Here is a 20,173-nt window from a genome sequence, read left to right as displayed (position 1 = left end):
GGCACTGCATGGTCTGGTCAGCGCTTCAGGCTGCCCCCTCTGGGCTCAGTCTTTCGTAATTATGGCATCCAGATCTCAAATCCCCCGGCGCCAACAGTCCTTCGGATGTCCTTTCCCCCATCAGAGGCTGTGCCTGTCCCAAGGGACGTGGCTGGGTGCCGCGCGGTTTCCCTCTGACCCTCTGGGCTCAGAGATCTGGCAAACTTTCCTGCCCAGAACCCTGGTTTTTACCTTTCCAGGGGAACTCTGCCCTTCCCGGCTGCAAACTGAGTCTGCTTCGCCAGTTCGGGGTAGATATTATTCGTTTCAGCTGCTCATTCTATTTGCTCCAGGACAAGCCTTGGGACACATCTGCCTATTCTGCCGCCATCTTGTCTCATCCTTATTCCATTATTTCAGTGCCAAAGAGAACCCTTTGTGTCAGATAGAGTCCATGGAACCAAACACAAATCTTCAATTTCTATACCCTCTTCTATGCTAAATACCCTCCTTTAAAAAAACGAATACCACAAAGTTCCTTAGGCTGAACACTGCTCCAAATGTAATAGCTAAAACCTCATTGCCATGACAGTCCTCTGTGTTGTACTTCCTTTTGGAGTCAGATCCAAAAATACATCATTGAGATTGATGTCAAGGAGCTTACTGCCTATGTTTTTCTCTAAGTGTTTTATGGTTTCAGGTTTTATATTCATGTCCTTAATTTGTTTTGAGTTAATTTTTGTATATGGTGTAAGATAGTGCTCCAATTTCATTCTTTTGCCTGTAGCTTTTCTGTTTTCCCTACGCCATTTATTGAATAAACTGTCCTTTCTCCATTGTATGTTCTTGCCTTCTTTATTGTAAGTTAACTATATAAGTATGGGTTTATTTCTAGGCTCTCTATTCTGTTTCAGTGATCTATGCATCTATTTTTTTCTGCCAATAACATGCTATTTTGATCACTATAGTGTTGTAGTATAGTTTGAAATCAGGGAATATGATATCTCCAGTTTTGTACTTTTTTCTCAAGACTGACTTGGCTTTTCATGGTCTACTGTGGTATCACTCAAATTTTAGAATTATTTGTTCTAGTTCTGTGAAAGTTATTAGAATTAGAATTTTGGTAGGGATTGTATTGAATCTGTATATTGCTTTAGGTAATATGGACATTTTAACAATGTTAATTCTTCTAATCCATGAATACAAAATGTCTATTTATTTATTGTCTTCAGTTTCTTTCATCAGTATTCATAGTTTTCAGTTACAGACATTTCACTTCCTTGATTACAATTATTTCTAAGTATTTTATTTTTTAATGCTATTGTAAATGAAATGTTTCTTGTAAATCAAATGTTTCTTGATTTTTTTTAATAGTTTGTTGCTCATGTATAATATGCAACTGATTTTTCTATATTGATTTTGTGTTCTGCAACTTTACTTGGATTTGTTTATTAGTTCTAACACTTTTTTGGTGGAGTCTTAGGGTTTCTTTGTATAATGTCATGTCAACTGCAGACAGACAATTTTACTTCTTCCTTTTTGAATTGGATGACTTTTTTGAATTGGATGCCTTTTATTTCGTTTTCTTGTCTAATTGCTTTGACTAGGGCTTTCAGTACTATGTTGAATAAAAGTGGGGAGATAGGCACCCTGTCTTCATCCAGGTAATAAAGGAAAAGCTTTCAGCTTTTGACCATTAAGTTTGAAGCCAACAGAGGCAATGATGTTGGAAGTGATGAAGCTGAACAAGCAAATAGAAACTCAAATCCAGTAAAAACTGCTAATGGAGGAAACCAGGCAGCTAGTCACTGAAAAGTTATTTGTCCAGGCTGAAAATAAATTCCCTCTGGAACACCTCACCAATAAAATTGAAGAGTATAGAAAGCAACTTGAGAAACTTGGGACAACTACTTATAAAAATAGTGGCTTCTGCAATAAAGACTCTCTTATATACCCCCCCCCCCAAAAAAAATAGTGGAGAGATTGAATGAAGGAGACAAGAACTAGCCTCTTAATATGAGAAATAAACTTCAAAGCTTAAAACAGAGTCCTGGAAAAGATACGATGCAGTTTGAAGCAACAGTTGCAGGTAATGAGGGACCTTTTGCTATTAAAGGAGAATAGGAGAGAGAAATGCAGACATTACAGTAGGAGCTAAACCAATCTCAAGCTGAGACAGCTGCAAAAGCACAGGCAATCAAGGCCCAGTTCGCCCAGGAAAAAGCATTATTGAAGAAACAACTGAGTGAGCCAGTTGGGAAGGAGAGAAAGGATCTTAAAAGGAAGGCCCAGGCCTTGGAGGTGGCAGCAAAGAAGCGTACTTCTGAATTCTCCCACAGCTTCTGCAGAGAGAATAGCCATCACAGAAGGAATAACTGCAGCAGTCTAGGCAACGCCATTGAGTTGCAGGCTGCTCAAAGCCTGTTAAAAAAAATCAGAAGCAGCCCTGGCCAGTGTGGCTCAGTTGGCTGCAGCATCGTCACTTACATGAAAGATCACAGGTCCTATTCTGGTCAGGGCACATACCTGGGTTTCCAGTTTGGTCCCTGGTTGGGGTGCATACGAAAAGCAACCAATCAATGTTTCTCTCCCTCTCCCCTCTTTCCCTCTTTTCCTCTCTCTCTCTCCCTCTCTTCCTCTCTCTCTTCTTTTCCCTCTCTCTCTTCTTTTCCCTCTCTCTCTCTCCCTCCCCCTCCCTCTTTCTCTTTCTCTAAAATCAATAAGCATATCCTCAGGTGAGGATTTAAAAAAAATTCAGAAGGAGCAGATATAGCAGGAACAGTGGTACATAGAGTGCTTAGTTCTAGAGAGGCAACCACTATAACAGGGTGCTCCAAAGACCACAAGAACCCCTTCCCTAGACACCAAATCAAGGGTTAATCCACAGCAATTCCCAGAATATCACTAATTAAATAAGGACTGGAACAAGTATTCTTAGGAGCTGCATAAACCCATATGGTTAGGAAGGCTTTTGGATCTCATTGCTATGGTAAAATATACATCATGAAGTGTTAGTGTGAAGGATTAGGTGCTTTTTCCCAGCCATACTGCTAGATATTTGTGTGACTAGCTTCCCTTATTTAGGTTTTTCTTTAATTAGCTCTTGTTAATTAACAATATGTTCCTCAAACCTCCAGATAACCTAACACTATTTGCCAAACATTCATACATGAACCAGGTCGAGAAAACCACCTTGAGGAAGTGACAGGAAAAGAGTTGTGTGATTTATTTTATCTAACTGAGTCAGATTTCTTTATATTGCATTTAATCTATAAATTGCATTGGGTAGTATGGACATTTAAAAATATATATATATTTTTATTGATTTCAGAAAGGAAGGGAGAGGAAGAGAGAGATAGAATGTCAATGATGAGAGAAACATTGATCAGCTGCCTCCTGAATGCCCCCTACTGGGGATCAAGCCCACAGCCCAGGCATGTGCCCTGACTGGGAATTGAGCCATGACTTCCTGGTTCATAGGTTGATGCCCAACCACTGAGTCACACCGCCAGGCAGTATGGACATTTTAATAATGTTAATTCTTCCTATTCATGAGCACAGTATATGCTCCCATTTATTTGTATCTTTTTCAGTTTCTTTCTTCAGTGTCTTACAATTTTCTGAGAACAGGCCTTTTACATAGTCCAGTGGTCGGCAAACTGCGGCTCGCGAGCCACATGCGGCTCTTTGGCCCCTTGAGTGTGGCTCTTCCACAAAATACCGACTTCTGCGCATGGGCCACGAAGTTTCAATCACACTGTACGTACGTGCCCACACGTGGTATTTTGTGGAAGAGCCACACTCAAGGAGCCAAAGAGCCGCATGTGGCTGGCGAGCCGCAGTTTGCCGACCACTGAATAGTCGATTAAATTTATTCCTAGGTTTTTTGTGTGTGTGGTTTTTAATGCAATTGTAAAGGGATTGTTTTCTTAGTTCCCCTTTCTAATATTTCATCATCGATATAAGAAAATGCAACAGATTTCCATATATTTATTTTGTGTCTACTTTACTGAATTCGTTCCTCAGTTCTAGTAGTTTTGTGGTAGAACCTTTAGGTTTTCTATATACAGTATCATATTATCTGCAAATAATGGCAGTTTTACTTCTTCCTTTCCAATTTGGATGCCTATTATTTATTCTTATCTGATTGCTGTGATGAGGACTTCAGTACTATGTTGAATAAGAGTAGTGAAAGTGGACATCCCTGTCTTGTTTCTGATCTTAAGGGAAAAACTTTGTTTTCCCCATTGAGTATGATTTTAGCTGTGGGTTTGTTATAGATGGACTTTACTAGCAAATTTTTTTTGATATATCTTCTTGGGCAAGGGAAACAGAAAAATAAACAAATGGGACTACATGAAATTAAAGATTTTTGTGTGTTTTAAAGATGAAGTAATCTATGATGTCACTTATATTCAGTTAACTGATGATTTTTTAATTATTATTGATTTCAGAGAGGAAGGGAGAGGGAGAAAGAGAGAAATAAACATCAGTGATGAGAGAGAATCATTGCCTTCTGCATGCCCTCTACTGGGGATTGAGCCTGCAACAAGGCCATGTGCCCTGACTGGGAATTGAATTGTGACCTCTTGATTCAGAGGTTAACACTCAACCACTGAGCCACACTGGCCGGGCGAAACTAAAAAGTGTTTGCAACAGCAAAGTAAACCATCAATAAAATGAAAAGATAATTTACTGAATGGGAGAAGATATTCACCAATGAAACATTCCATTAGGGGTTAATACCCAAAATTTATAAAGAATTCATACAACTCAACACCATAAAAACACACAATCCAATTTCAAAATGGGCAGGAGACCTGAATACACACTTCTCCAAAAAGGACATACAGATGGCCAATAGGCATGTAAAAAGGTGCTCCACATTACTAAGCATCAGAGAAATGCAAAGTATATATTCTACTAGTAGGAATATATCCCAAGAAACTAGAAACACCAATCAGAAAGGATATATACACTCGTATGTTCATAGCAGCACAATTTACAATAGCTAAGATTTGGAAACAACCTAAGTGCCCATCAGCAGATGAATGGATTAGAAAACTGTGGTACATCTACACAATCGAATACTATGGTGCTGTGAAAAGGAAGGAACTTTTATCATTTGCAACAGCATGGATGGACCTGGAGAATATTATGCTAAGCGAAATAAACCAGTTGGTGAAAGATAAATATCACATGATCTCACTCATTTGTGGAATATAATGAACAACATATACGGATGCACAAAAACAGATCCAGAGTCAGAGAAGCATCGATCAGACGATCAAACCTCAGAGGGAAGGCAGGGAATGGTTGGGGGAAGGGGGAGAGATCAACCAAAGGACTTGTATGCATGCATATAAGCCTAACCAATGGACACAGACACTAGGGGGGTAAGGGTATGAGCAGGAGGGTGGAGGCAAAGGGGGATAAGCACAGATATTTAATACCTTAATCAATAAAGAAAATATATATTAAAAAATAGAACAATTCTAATATACTATAATAAAAGTTTAAAAAACACTATGCAGGATTTAGTGTGATGCAATCCTTACAATTTTAGCTTTGAGTAACTTGAGAAGAGAAGAGATGATAAAGGGGGTGTATACTACATCCACTCTTACTTTTGAAAATGTTTTCTGAGAAAAAAGTACCTCTAGAATTAATCAGGAGGCTGAATGCCTCTGGAGTTTTAGGAAAATATATGGAAAGAAAATTCTAAATACTTGGAAGACTATGCCCAGTCGGTGTGGCTCAGTGGTTGAACATCCACCTATGAACCAGAAGGTCACAGTTCGATTCCAGTCATGGCACATGCCCGGGTTGGGATGTAGGCTCGATCTCCAGGATGGGGTGTGCAGGAGGCAGCTAATCAATGATTCTATCTCATCATTGATGTTTCTATCTCTTCCTTCTCCTTCCTCTCTGAAATCAATTAAAAAAAAATACTTGGAAGACTTTTAAAACAGTCTCTTGCCATCTATTGCCCTAGCAACATCCAAAATTGTAAGACAACAAGTAAAATTACTTAATGTTAAATATAGTAAGTAATTTTAAATCACCTATTACATTTTTCTTACTATATATGAGCTTAATAGTACATGAAATGCCTTTTGTAATTAATCTGTGATATATTTATGCCTATTTAATAGAATTTGGAATAGTATTTTAGTATAGACTTTTAGGGTATTTATTTACTTATTTTTGCACTTATGACTTTTTTTATTGAATTTATTGGGATGGCATTGATTCACAAAACTATACCGGTTTCAAGTGTGCAGCTCAACAAAGCATTATCTGCACACTGCTCATGAACCCATTGCCCAAAGTAAAGTCTCACATATTGATGGTTAGATCAGTGATTTATTTGAATGCTGAATCCTGGTATAGGAATATAACCTCATATTTTAATATTGTTCCTCTATGGGAACTTATAATCAACTTTATGTTTTTAGAAATTATCAGTAATGAAAAACTTAAAAATAATTTTCTTGAATTTTGTTTTATTCACGTGTAAAATTAATTCCTTTAAATTGGATTGAAAAACGACTCTTCCTCAATGTACCTTTAACTTCTAGCTTTAGCAATTTTTCTGTTGAATATGTAGGGGTTTTTTTTTATTAAACAAGTTTTTCTTATTAAAGAGATTAAGACCTACTTGGATTTTTTAAAAAATATAATTGATATAATTTTAGGTCTGTTTAGAAACTATAAGCTATTATGAAAATACTAGAGGCCCGATTCATGAAATTACGCTTTTATTATTATAGATATTGAGTAAGTAAAAGCAGAAGGTATTACTGCCTTACTAAAAGGAGATTTGAAGAGTGAAATTTTTAGACATTCTCTAGAGTGGCCTGTCGCCTAAGTAATTAGTTGGTTGTTTTATGTGGCTCTTTTAAGCAGATTAACTCTAAATATTTTTAGTGCAGGTTATGGTGATATCCTCTATCTGTCACTCCTTTTGTTTCAATTTCTATGCAATTTAAGATTCTTAAATACTCCTTATGAGTGAGTATCCTGCTTTTTTTATGGAAATACCTGGGTTTCTTAAAAGCATATACCTCATGTTAATATATTATCACCCTGATAATATATAATCACCCTCAAACAGCATGAGCAGTTTTTTTCAGGATCAGATAATCCTTGAAATTCTAGGTCTGCAGATCTCTATTTATTTAAAATAATTAGGGTGACATTCTAACCAACTCCATAAGGCTAATTCTTACAGTTGAATGTAGGACTAAGCAGAGTATTTTTGAAAGAGGTCAAAGAAATAGCAATCAGAAAGGTTAAAGGAATGAAAAATATGTGCCTTGCTATTGTCGGGCTAGGCCATAACTCTGATTTCTCACTTTACCCGGGTTAAGGATGATATATTAGAAGTTGATGAAGAAAGAAACTGTCAACTATTTATTTTGGGGAAGGCTTAGCATCTAGATAGGGAGAGTGAGAAAGAAGAAACATAGGGAATATTTTACCAAGAGGGAAGCAGTGGTTATGAAGTGGAAATGAGAAAAAAAATGTCATCTTTAAGATGGAGAAGGTAGATAGATTAGCAAAGGAATTTAAGGCTAATAAGTAAGAGTCAGTCTGTCTTATGTCATATACATGAGTATAAAGGACCTATTTTGTATTATAAATAATGTTACTAGGTATATTGTCTGAAATTTGTATATTCTGTGTTTAAACAAGTAGTTTGGAAATATTCTGACTGCATTTTTGAATAATTGATATTCAGAATACAATTTATCATCTGTAAAGATGTTTGATGTGATTAATTTGCATTAAAACACTCATGCTTATTCTGAGGAAGAAAAATACGTAGAAATACAAATCAGTTAATTATGTTTCTTTTAAAATAAATGTCAAGAAAAGCATTTAAAAATAAAATATAATTTTATTTTTATTTTATTTAATTTGTAAATGAACTCAGACTCCTTTTCTTTCAATGGTTCCATTAGATGTAAGATATCTCTCTAATTATTGAGATATTTGATCTGTATTGTAATTTTTTGAATTATATTTGTAGTTATCCTATAGGGTTTTTGTTTTGTTTTGTTTTGTTTTTAAGTGTGCAGAACTGTTTCTTTTACCCCTGTTTAGTACTTCAATAGAGTCCAATTAACAGGACCAGTGTTGATGCTGGGAAATGTAACCCAAAACTAATATTTGCATAATTTAAAGAAAGGACATTTTATCCAGGAACCCAGGTACTTCTGAATAAGTTATATTGATACATAAATATAGTTGGAAGACCTAATGGAGATCAATAGCATTTGTTCAATTTATACATAGATACAATACATATGTGAATGCTTCATTACACAGGAATGATTTTTTTGGTAATTTTTATCTCACCAATTAATCAGATATTTTGTAAATGTATATTATCAAAGTGGGATAGCATTTAAAAATTTTTATATGCAGACCAGAACTTGGCTAGAGATCCTGGCTAAATCCTGGCTAGAGAACCTGGTTAGGCTGCTGATCAACTGAACGCTGTGTCCATATCATTCCTTCTTCACCGATACCGTCCACACCTTTGGGGACCCCTGGACCTGCTGGGGTTGGACCCCAACAATTAAATTCTTTCAAATTTTTAATAAGACCTTTGAATTTATTTCTGAATATATATTCTTCATACCCATTTCTATAGTTCCTCAAATTTTTAATAGTTGCCATTTATGAGAAACCCTGTTCACACAAGTGATAAAAGTCAACTTAGTCCTAACCGGTTTGGCTCAGTCGATAGAGTGTCGGCCTGCAGACTGAAGGGACCCAGGTTCGATTCTGGTCAGGGGCATGTGCCTTGGTTGCAGGCACATTCCCAATAGGGGGTGTGCAGGAGGCAGCTGATCAATGTTTCTCTCTCGTTGATGTTCCTAACTCTCTATCCCTCTCCCTTCCTCTCTGTAAAAAAAATCAATAAAATGTTTTGTTTTTTTTTAAAAAAAAAAAAATAAAAATTTTTATATGCAGAAATGGTTTGTGACAAATCTGATAATCATTTTCTGTATGAAATTTTAGGTAACATATCTTTAGAAATCTTGTCATTTAGAAAGTAATATTAATTATTTTTGTTGCTATTGATAATATGTTGAGGTTAGGTTCTTTTCTTTTTTATCTTAAACCTTTCATATTCTCCCTCTTACTTTGTAGGAAGAGGCAAGGACAACTTGAATTATTATTACTCACTTAGAAATGGAAGAATGAAAAATTAGCTTTAAAAAAATGAATTGGTGTTCTTATCCTCCCCCAAGATTAGTTGGTTAATACTGATTAACTGGCTAATGTTTTCAAGCTCAGATCCTCCTTTTTTCTTTATCCTGGCTCTTTGTTTATTGCTACCAGAACTTGGCTAGAGATCCTGGCTAAATCCTGGCTAGAGAACCTGGTTAGGCTGCTGATCAACTGAACGCTGTGTCCATATCATTCCTTCTTCGCCGATACCGTCCACACCTTTGGGGACCCCTGGACCTGCTGGGGTTGGACCCCAACAATTAAATTCTTTCAAATTTTTAATAAGACCTTTGAATTTATTTCTGAATATATATTCTTCATACCCATTTCTATAGTTCCTCAAATTTTTAATAGTTGCCATTTATGAGAAACCCTGTTCACACAAGTGATAAAAGTCAGCTTAGTCCTAACCGGTTTGGCTCAGTCGATAGAGTGTCGGCCTGCAGACTGAAGGGACCCAGGTTCGATTCTGGTCAGGGGCATGTGCCTTGGTTGCAGGCACATTCCCAATAGGGGGTGTGCAGGAGGCAGCTGATCAATGTTTCTCTCTCGTTGATGTTCCTAACTCTCTATCCCTCTCCCTTCCTCTCTGTAAAAAAAATCAATAAAATGTTTTGTTTTTTTTTAAAAAAAAAAAAATAAAAATTTTTATATGCAGAAATGGTTTGTGACAAATCTGATAATCATTTTCTGTATGAAATTTTAGGTAACATATCTTTAGAAATCTTGTCATTTAGAAAGTAATATTAATTATTTTTGTTGCTATTGATAATATGTTGAGGTTAGGTTCTTTTCTTTTTTATCTTAAACCTTTCATATTCTCCCTCTTACTTTGTAGGAAGAGGCAAGGACAACTTGAATTATTATTACTCACTTAGAAATGGAAGAATGAAAAATTAGCTTTAAAAAAATGAATTGGTGTTCTTATCCTCCCCCAAGATTAGTTGGTTAATACTGATTAACTGGCTAATGTTTTCAAGCTCAGATCCTCCTTTTTTCTTTATCCTGGCTCTTTGTTTATTGCTTCTATTTGTGGTAATCTGTCAGTTGATAATGAAAGATTGGTAATCAATCTGGATTAAAATAGTGTTTATTACTATCCTTTAAAAGTTTTTACCCAGCTTATCCTTTGTCAATATAGTACATGAGGGGAAAGATGAGAAAATGAATTATCTAAGATAAAAAGTAAAACTTTATTTTATATGGTGTTATTTTTATTTTAGCAAAAAGCATTTATAGAAAAAGAACATAAAATAATATTTTATTTTTACTTCCTGAGATTTTTAATTATTTGCAGTCAGGATAAAGAAAAAGAAAAACAATGATAATGATTTGGTAAATACTGATTTAATTTTATTCACATTATTTCCAGATGATTTTGTTTCCTAAATCTGCTCCTCCTTCAGTGATTTCCATAAACCTAATTGCTCAGACCCAAAAATCTAGGACACATTCTTGATCTCCCTTACTCTCTATGTACAATCTATCATCAAGTCCTCTAGACTTCACATTCAAAATGTATCTTAAATCTGTCCACTTCTCTTCACCTTCTCTGCCACCTGGTACAACCCATCATCATTTACTTAGATTACTACAAGAGCCTTCTAAGAGAGGCGTCTCTGATTTCACTTTGCTTTCTTACATATTACTCTATTCTCCAAACAATATTCTGAATGATCTTTAAAAACTTCCCTGCTTAAAACATCTATCCTAGGCAACCAATTTATTATTTGTTTTTCGTTAAACACATAGTTGGTGAAGGAAATTTTTTTCTTTATAGAAGTATTTCAGTTATTAAAGAAGGAATAACAAAATTATAGTTTCAGCATTTTACAGTTCCTAATGAAGTATTTAATAGATCTAAGGCAGTAATTATCTAAGAGAGAGAGCACACTGCACATTACCTCCTGATTAGAGTATATGCATAATATAAACTATGGAGTAGCCTTGCTAGAAATTTGAACCTGGATCTGACTAAATCCCCATATTTAACTACCAATTTATAGGAATTCTAGGAGACAGAGGAACATGTTAAGTGTCACCATGAGGATGCAGTCAGGAAATACAGAATGTGGGAAGCCATATGGGGCAAATAACCCAGTTTTTCAACAAATAAGTTACAGGGAGAAAAAGAGAAGGAACAATAATCTGTAGATTAAAAAGACTAAAAAACTTATTAATTGCAATGTCTGGACTTTATTTAGATTCTGATTCGAACCAATAAGCTTTAAAAAAATGATATACAGGGAAATTTGAACATTGGATATATAATTGATAATTTTAATAAATTATTATTATTAAAATTTTGGTGTAATGATGGTAATATTGATAGTGGTTATATACACAAGAAGAGTCCTTAGCTTTTAGAGATCAATTCCACTTCTGAGTATCCAAAGAAACTCAAAACACTAATTCAAAAAGACAAATCTATATAATGAAAACCCAGTGGTCGTAACACCGTAATGACCAAAGACCGGTCACCAGGAGGTGCATTGATGGGTCCCGTGGTGCCGGCGGGACTTGATGCTGGGTCCCATGGTGCGTCAGGTCTGGGTCTTGTGCGATTTCACTCTGGGCCTTTAGTGTATTCATATATTCACTGCAGTATTATTTACAATAGCCAAGATACAGAAGCAACCTAAGTGTCCATCAATAGCTAAATGGATGCCCTGGCCAGTGTTGCTCAGTGGTTAGAGTGTTGGCCCATGCATCAAAGGGTTGTGGGTTCAATTCCTGGTCAAGGGCACATTCCTGGGTTGCAGGTTCGATTAACCCCCTCAGTCAGGGCACATGCAGGAGGCAACCAATCGATGTCTTTCTCTCATATCGATGTTTCCCTCTCTCCCTCTGTTTCCCTACCTCCTTCTCTCTCTCCCTCCCTCTCTCCTTCCCTGCTTCTCTTCCTCCTTCCCTTCCACTGTCTCTAAAATTTAATAGAAAAACACCCGTGGGTGAGGATTAACAAAAATAAAAAATAGATGAACAGATAAAGAAGTCATTCATATATACAGCAGAATATGACTCAGTCATAACAAAGAATGGAATCTTGCCATCTGCAACATCATGGATGGACCTAGAGGGTACTGTGCTGAGTGAAATAAGTCAGACACAAAAAGACAAATGCCAATGATTTCACTTATATGTGGAATCTAAAAACCAAAATGAACAAGCAGAATGGAAACAGACTCATAGGTACAGAGAACATTTTGATGGTTGCCGGATGGGAGCAAGGTTGGGGGTGGGTGAAAAAGAGGAAGGGATTAAGAAGTACAAATTGGTAGTCAGAATAGTTATGGGGATGTAAAGTATAGCATCAAGAATACAGTCAATAATATTGTATTAACTATGCACGGTGTCAGATGAGTACTAGATTTATCGGGGTGAGCACTTTGTAAGTTATATAAATTTCTAATCACTGGGCTATTCACCTGAAACTAATTTAATATTGTATGTCAACTGTAATTGAAAACTAAAAATTATTTTTAACAAAGAAAGAAATAACAAAGAGTGACTGCCCTTTTCACAATAAAAATTCAAATCTGGGGGAAAAAAGAAATAAAAGTGACTTATTTTGACACTGGTACTGAAACTAAGGCAAAGAAAATATCATCCCAATAGCATATATTTATAATTATTATCTTACCCTGCTCTGACGCTGGCTGAAGATGGCCCCTCAGTGTGTTGGTTCTGGGGCCTCTCAAGAGGGAGTCTGGTGCAAACCAGTGTCTGGCTCTGGGGGACATGTTTGAAGATACAGAGCAATTCACAGTTTGCGGTTGCCTCTGCTTGACCTGGGTGTGTGAAGGACCAAGCTGTGCACCAAGGCCGGTTTTTACTAGCACCAGGCCTGGGGCCAGGTTAGTTAAAGTCCCAAGGCACCACAATATTTGATTCCTTTGGCCTATTGGCTGCCTGTTAGGATCAGTCACTGAAAGAGCCTCTGGCAGTATTTCTGTTAGATGAGGTAGGTTCTCAGTGAGTCAGCACATAGGGGCGAGTGCTGTTCATTCAATTAATACAGGTTCAAACTCGGTGCCAGTGCTGGGTCTAAAGCTACTCAGCAAATGTGCCAGGGTGTGTACCAATTTGAGCTTCCACCCACTGGGTGCTCACACAGTTGCGGTTTGGCAGGGTCATCAGGTTGAGGCCAACAGAATTTATCAGGCTCAAACAAACCCAGATTTGGTTGTATGAAAGCAGGTCTCTATAGTGGTCTGGCATGTGAGGGGAAAATGGCCCCTGTTTGAGAGCCACACAACTCAATCTGTCCCAGATTTTTCTAGGAGTGGATCTTAGCAGGAGGGGCCTCTAGGATTCAGGAGGATTGGGCTAGCGGGTCTCTCTCTCTCTCTCTCTCTCTCTTAAAATATGTTTTTTTTATTGATTTATGGAGAGAGAGGGAGAGGGAGAGAGAGAAACATCAATGATGAGAGACAATCATTGATTGGCTGCCTCCTGCATGCCCCACATTGGGGATTGAGCCTGCAACCTAGGAATCAACTGTAACCTGGGAATCAACTGTGACATCCTGGTTCGCAGGTCGACGCTCAGCTACTGAGCTACACCAGCCGGGCTAGTGAATCTCTCTTTAGAGGAAGGTGCCAGTCAAGCTTGAGGAAAGGTGGGAATGCTTCGTCCCAGAGCCACACAACTCAGTTTGTCCTGGATTCTGCCTAGACCTCTGAAGGGCAGGGCCACCAGGAGCCTAGAGGTTGGGGCTAACTTATCTCCAAAGGGGGAGGGGCCAGTCAGGCTCACTGGGAAGTTGGAGGAATGGCCCCTGCCAAAGCCACACAACTTAGCTACTTGACACCCCCCTAAGTCTGCTTGGACCTCTGCACTCCTGCTAGGCAGCTGACTTCTCAGCAGGGTGCAAGCTTTGCAGGGTGGGGTGACAGGAAGTCTGGAGCATGGGGCTATTGCATTCCCCCAGGCTGATGCCATGAGGAGGGGAGTGCTCCACCCAAGTAAGATGGCATCTGCAGTGTGGAGAGGGACTCAGCACAGGGGTCCTCGCAGCTGTTCCTCCAGCTTTCTCCCCAGAACCATAAACCTCAGTCTCTCCTCCCATGACTCAAGTTCTCTCTGAGCCCCCATCCCTCCCCTGGAGCCTATGGTGATTTGACTGTGAAAGATATTTTGTGTGTTGGCCCTTTAAGAAAGCACCTGTGTCTCCAGCAGACTTTCGTGTCTCCCTGGCGGACAGAATTCCCGCCAACTTCCACGTGGCCGCCTCTTCCGGCTCTGGTGCTCTGGGCTGGGGAACCCAGCTTGCAGTTGAGACCTCACTCTTCTTAGGGGCCTTTACAGCTGAGATACCCTTCCAGAATCTCAGCTGCCACCTGTGGAAGCAGGGCCAGCCCTTTTCACCCTTCCCACCAGCCTCCATGTGGCTTCATCCTTAAATCCTTATTATGAGACTTCTCTTCAGCCAGTCTTCAGTTGGTTATTCAGATTAGTTGCTCTATTTTTTGCTTCTAATTCCAGTTTGTACCTGGGAGGTGATGAGTGTAGCTTCCACCTCCTCCACCGCCATCTTTGATCTCCTCACTTGATTTCTGAGTTTTAGGTTTTTTATCTGTAAAATAAGGATATTGGGCAAGATAATCTCTAGGGTCCCTTATAGCTCTAAAATTCTCCATTTTACTGCTTTAAGATGAGGAAATGCTGGCAGCGGCATGAATGGCACCAGGTATTAGACTGGTGTGGTCAGAACAGACCTGGGTTCAGCAGCCTCAGTACTTGAGTTCTGGCTAGGAAAGAATTCAGAGCCCAAACTCCAACTATAAGGGAACATCTATACTAATAAAAGCCTAGGTGGCCCTTGCGCGTGACATCGTCACAAGATGGCCACCACAATATGGCCGCCACAAGATAGCCACGCGCACAGCGGAGGCGGGGCCCGGCAGCCACTCCGCGTGGTGAGGCCTGGGGGTCCTGCGGCTCCGTGCGGTGCAGAGGAGGCTGGTCCCGGCAGAGGAGGTGGGTCGTGGCAGGGGAGGGCAGTTGTGGGTGATCAGGCTGGCAGGGGAGGGCAGTTGTGGGTGATCGGGCTGGCAGGGGAGCAGTTAGGTGTCAATCAGGTTGGCAGAAGAGCGGTTAGGGGGCGATCAGGATGGCAGGCAGGTGAGTGGTTAGGAGCCAGCGGTCCCGGATTGTGTGAGGGTTGTCCGAGGGGTCCCAGATTGGAGAGGGTGCAGGCCTGGCTGAGGGACACCCACCACCCCATGCATGAATTTTGTGCACCGGGCCACTAGTCTATATATATACATAAGCCTAAGTGACCATTAAGATCGGTCAAACGAATGACCAGTCAACTGGTCGCTATGACGATGCCCTGACCACCAGGGACAGATGCTCAATGCAGAAGCTGCCCCCAGCCCTAAGGCCCTGACCGGCGGCAGCGGCAGGGGGGGTGAGGGGTGGGGCTGGTGAGTGGGCGGCACCAGGCTGCCATCCAAGGTGGGTGCCCCCCGATCGCCTCCCCAGTCACCCCACAGATCGGCCTGATCACCAGCCAGGCCTAGGGATCCTACCCGTGCACGAATTTCATGCACCAGGCCTCTAATATTTCTATAATCTCAAATCCTTATAATTGAGTAGATGCTTATTCATACTAAAAATAGGGGGAGGGTTCTGGTTGGGTGGTTAAGTTGGTTAGAGTGTCCTCTCATATACCAAAAGGTTGCGGGTTTGATTCCCGGTCAGGGCACATACCTAGGTCATGGGTTCGATCCCTGTTTGCGGCGCATACAGGAAGCAACCGATCAATGTTTCTCTTTCACATTGATGTTTCTCTCTAAAAAAAAAAAATCAATAAACATATCCTCTGGTAAGGATTAAGACAAAAAGAAATGAGGGGAGTTTTAATAAATAGCAGTGTCTGTAGCAACTAAAGACAAATCAGAAAAGTTATGTAGTCTGACTAATAAAGTAAAAAGTAAACCAGTCTCATATGTAGCAATGGAAAAATTTAGGAATGACTCTTTTTTAAAATATTTTATTGATTTTTTACAGAGAGGAAGGGAGAGGGATAGAGAGTTAGAAACATCGATGAGAGAGAAACATCGATCAGCTGCCTCTTGCACACCCCCTCCTGGGGATGTACCCGCAACCAAGGTACATGCCCTTGACCGGAATCGAACCTGGGACCCTTCAGTCCACAGGCCAACGCTCTATCCACTGAGCCAAACCGGTTAGGGTTAGGAATGACTCTTAAGTGACAATTTACTTTCATCCTTTTATTGATACAAAATTTGTATTTGAGTGTTGGTAGGCATAGAATGATGTGAACTTTCTTTTGTTGGTAGAGTATATCCCTGTCATGAGTGCTTATAGAAAGAAGTTTTGTAGTAGTTGGAAAGTTGGATTAGACCTCTCAACCTTTAAGGGTTTGTGATTGAATTCTCCTTCCTGCTCCTTACTTCAGTGGCAATCCCCTCAACAACTTTTTTGGAATGCCTCTAATTTGTAAATTATGACATTTTGTAAAGATATAATACATTAATTCCTAGGATAATAGTTAGAGTAGATTGTAGTTCAATATAAAAATTTAATTGTAAGTTCCTTACAAAATTCAGCTAAATTTCCAAAGGAAATATGATCATTCTATAAAATAAATTGTTAAATGGACCAAATAGTTTTTAGCTTTCTTGTTCTTACATAAAATGCTCCCCCTTTTTAAAAAGTTTGTTTTGTCATTTTGGCGTTTGGATAAAAATGCTGTTTATTGGCTCAGTGGATAGAGCGTTGGCCTGCGGACTGAAGGGTCCCAGGTTCGATTCTGGTCAAGGGCATGTACCTTGGTTGTGGGCATATCCCCAGTAGGGGGTGTGCAAGAGGCAGCTGATCGATTTTTCTCTCTCATCAATGTTTCTAACTCTCTATCCCTCTCCCTTCTTCTCTGTAAAAATAAATCAATAAAATATATTTTTAAAATGCTGTTTATTCACTTTTTTTCTGTGAGGAAATCTCTCACAAATATTTTCCAGTTTACAAAAACATCATAGTCTCACTATCTTTTAAAGTAGTTTGAAGGAACCTTGGTGATGATTTAATCTAAAACACTATTTTATAGATAAGAAAACTGATATCCAGAGAAGTTAATTAGCTGACCCATGGTGATGTAGCTAGTTAGTGATACGAATGATTGGAATTTAGATGTGCCAAATTCCGGACTAAAATTCCTCTATTTACTGAACAGATATCTGGATTTTTGTCTGTACCAGCTATAGTCTTGATTTGTGCCAGACGCCCCTTCGCTTCATAGTCTTTATTTGGGCCAGACTCCTTCTTTGTAGTGCTGTGTTATTTTTTTTTATCATAGTAATTAATGTCTGAATCAGAATTTAAAATCCAAAAGCTGCATTATAATAGCTCAGACTTAAAATATAACTACATATGGAGCTACAGTTTCTCTTATTTGGTTTCTGAATCAATATGATTTAGATCTTTAAAATTTTGTAATAAAATCCTCTAAGCCAGTTTTAAAAATTTGTTCAGTAGCTATGGGTATTTTTTTTAATCTGTTCTTAGTCTTCCTAGGTTGTTTACTTTGATTTAAACAATTATTCCAGACTAGATGAAAGAAGGTAAAAAGATTAGCCAAAGAACGTATATGCATAAGCCATAGACACACATAACAGTGTGGTGATGGCCAGAGGGAGGGAGGCGGAGGCTGGATGGAAGTGGATAAAGTGGGGGAAATGAGGGACACCTGTAATAGTTTTAGCAATAAAAAACAAAAAACAATTATGCCACACAATTTTCTTGTGTAGATGGTTAATGGAATGATACTTACTGGTTTAAAAAAAACAGAATTTAATGGTAGATTATTGAAAGTTCAAATATTCTTTAATATCACAAAGTCAGGAAATTTACAGTCAACATATCCATGGTTACCAGGACAGACACTTACTTTATAATAGAAAAGATCCTTAAGGGATCATGTATAGGAAGAATACCATGTGATGCCATTAAAAATATCCAGAAATAAAAGAAACATTATAATTAACCAGAAAAAAAGTTAAAGGAAATGAATAATTTTTCGATTTCTTATTTATATTATCTAAATAATTTTCTGGAAGGCTACAGATTCTATTTTATATAGTAGTTACCCCTTAGCTGTGGAGATATGTTCCAAGACTACCCATTAGGTGTCTGAAACCTCATAGTACCGAACTCTATATATACTGTTTTTTCCTACACATGCGTATCTACGATAAAGTTTAATTTATAAATTAGGCACAGTAAGAGGTTAACTATTAACTAGATAATATAGAACAATTATAACAATGTACTATAATGAAAGTTATGTGACTGTGGTCTGTCTCTCTCAGATAGCTGATCTGATAACTGAGGGCTACTAAGTGACTAAAGGGCAGGTAGCCTATACAGCCAGGATGGATACTCTGGACAAAGGGATGATTCATGTCCCAGGATGGACCCAGCAGGAAGGCACGAGATTTCATCACACTACTCGGAATGGCATGCAGTTTAACACGTGATTTGTTTATTTCTGTAATTTCCCATTTAATATTTTAGTATCGTGGTTGACTATTGGTAACTGAAATCAGGGAATATCTATTTTATCATAAACTGGAAAAGTAATACAGTAAAGCACATATGTTCTTGGGGTAATGAAGCTGTGCCAGCTGAGAAGAGTGATGCTGCACCGCATTCTGTGGGAGCCTGGGAACATGGCCTCCGTCACACAGACCAGGATTCATATCCCAGCTCCATCCCACCAACAGCCTGACCTTGGGTATCTTCCTTCCCTAACCCTCTGTAGTCTTATCTGTAAAATGAGATAATAATGCCTGTTTGACAATGTTTCATAATTATGTATGTAAAAAGTATTAGCGCCTACCTTATAATAGGCTCTCAATAACTACTCATTTCCTTCTGTCTCCTTTACCTGTCACTTACAGACCCAGCCTCCACCTCTTCCCTATTAGCTCAATTCTACCTGATGGACACTAAGGCCTGATAGACACTAAGGCTCAAAATTAGGATCCAGTTGAGTTTACTTGAGATCATCCCTAGCATGCAGTAAGCACATTGGATAGACTGGTCTCCAAGAGCAGTAGTGTCACTCATGTTCTATAACATCCTTAAAAACCATCAAAACCAGTGGACACTGACCATGGATTCTCTCAGGGGGTTCCGTGCAGTTTTTATGGCAGCTGTAATCCTGCCCTTTCATTACCTTGAATCCTCCCAAATACAATACTATTTCTAAGGATTTTTTTTTAAAAGAGTATTATAGTTTTCCTTATTAAAGAGAGTACACATAAAAATATATTTTATGAACTATCCCAAATTAGGTTAATAAAGTCATTTGTTACTGGAAAAAAAATCTGAAGCTTCATCCTTAAGGTGTGTAGGGAGAGTTTTTATTCTTTTAATTTGTTTTACTAATTATTAAAAAAATAAAAATATCCTTTTGTTAATCCTCACCTGAGGATATTTTCCCATTGATTTTTAAGGAGAGTGGAAGAGCGAAGAAAAGATAGAGAAACATTGATGTGACAGAAACACATCGATTGGTTGCTTCCTGCACAAGCCCTGGCCAGGGCCAGGGGGGAGCCTGCAACCAAGGTATGTGCCCTTGACTGGAATTGAACCCAGGACCCTTTGGTCCTCAGGCCAACGCTCTATCCACTGAGCCAAACTGGCTAGGGCAAAAAATTAAAAATATCTTGATTCTCTTGATTCAGGTTTGTAATGTTTTAGGCCTTTTTGGGAGCAGTCTTGTTCTTCACTAACATCTACTTTTTAGGTTATGAACATATGCGTAAGCAGCTGGCTTAAAGCAGGACTCGAGAACTTAAAAAGAGGTTCCCATAATTAACTGAAATATTTTTGCTTTTGTATTAGCATCATTTTTATACTGTACTAGAGGCCCAGTGCACAAAAATTTGTGCACCCGGGGGGGGGGCGTCCTTGA

General features: G+C 38.7%; 2 protein-coding genes across 3 annotated transcripts in view; both read left to right on the top strand.

Annotated features, from left to right (window-relative positions):
• NUBPL (nucleotide binding protein-like) overlaps positions 1–20,173 on the top strand; it is a 237,723-nt gene that overhangs the window by 163,459 nt on the left and 54,091 nt on the right. The gene's annotated exons all lie outside the window — the stretch shown is intronic.
• On the top strand, positions 1,703–3,184 carry CCDC121 (coiled-coil domain containing 121). Its single transcript, XM_014528962.1, is given in 6 exon segments — positions 1,703–1,874; positions 1,877–1,901; positions 1,955–2,025; positions 2,028–2,099; positions 2,102–2,398; positions 3,117–3,184. Coding segments are annotated over 6 exon segments (705 nt in total).

The sequence above is a fragment of the Myotis brandtii genome, unplaced genomic scaffold (genome assembly GCF_000412655.1).
Source record: "Myotis brandtii unplaced genomic scaffold, ASM41265v1 scaffold667, whole genome shotgun sequence".
Classification (NCBI taxonomy): Eukaryota; Metazoa; Chordata; class Mammalia; order Chiroptera; family Vespertilionidae; genus Myotis; species Myotis brandtii.
The sequence above is the reverse complement of the archived record's forward strand: the minus strand, read 5'-3'. Positions and strand labels throughout refer to the sequence as shown.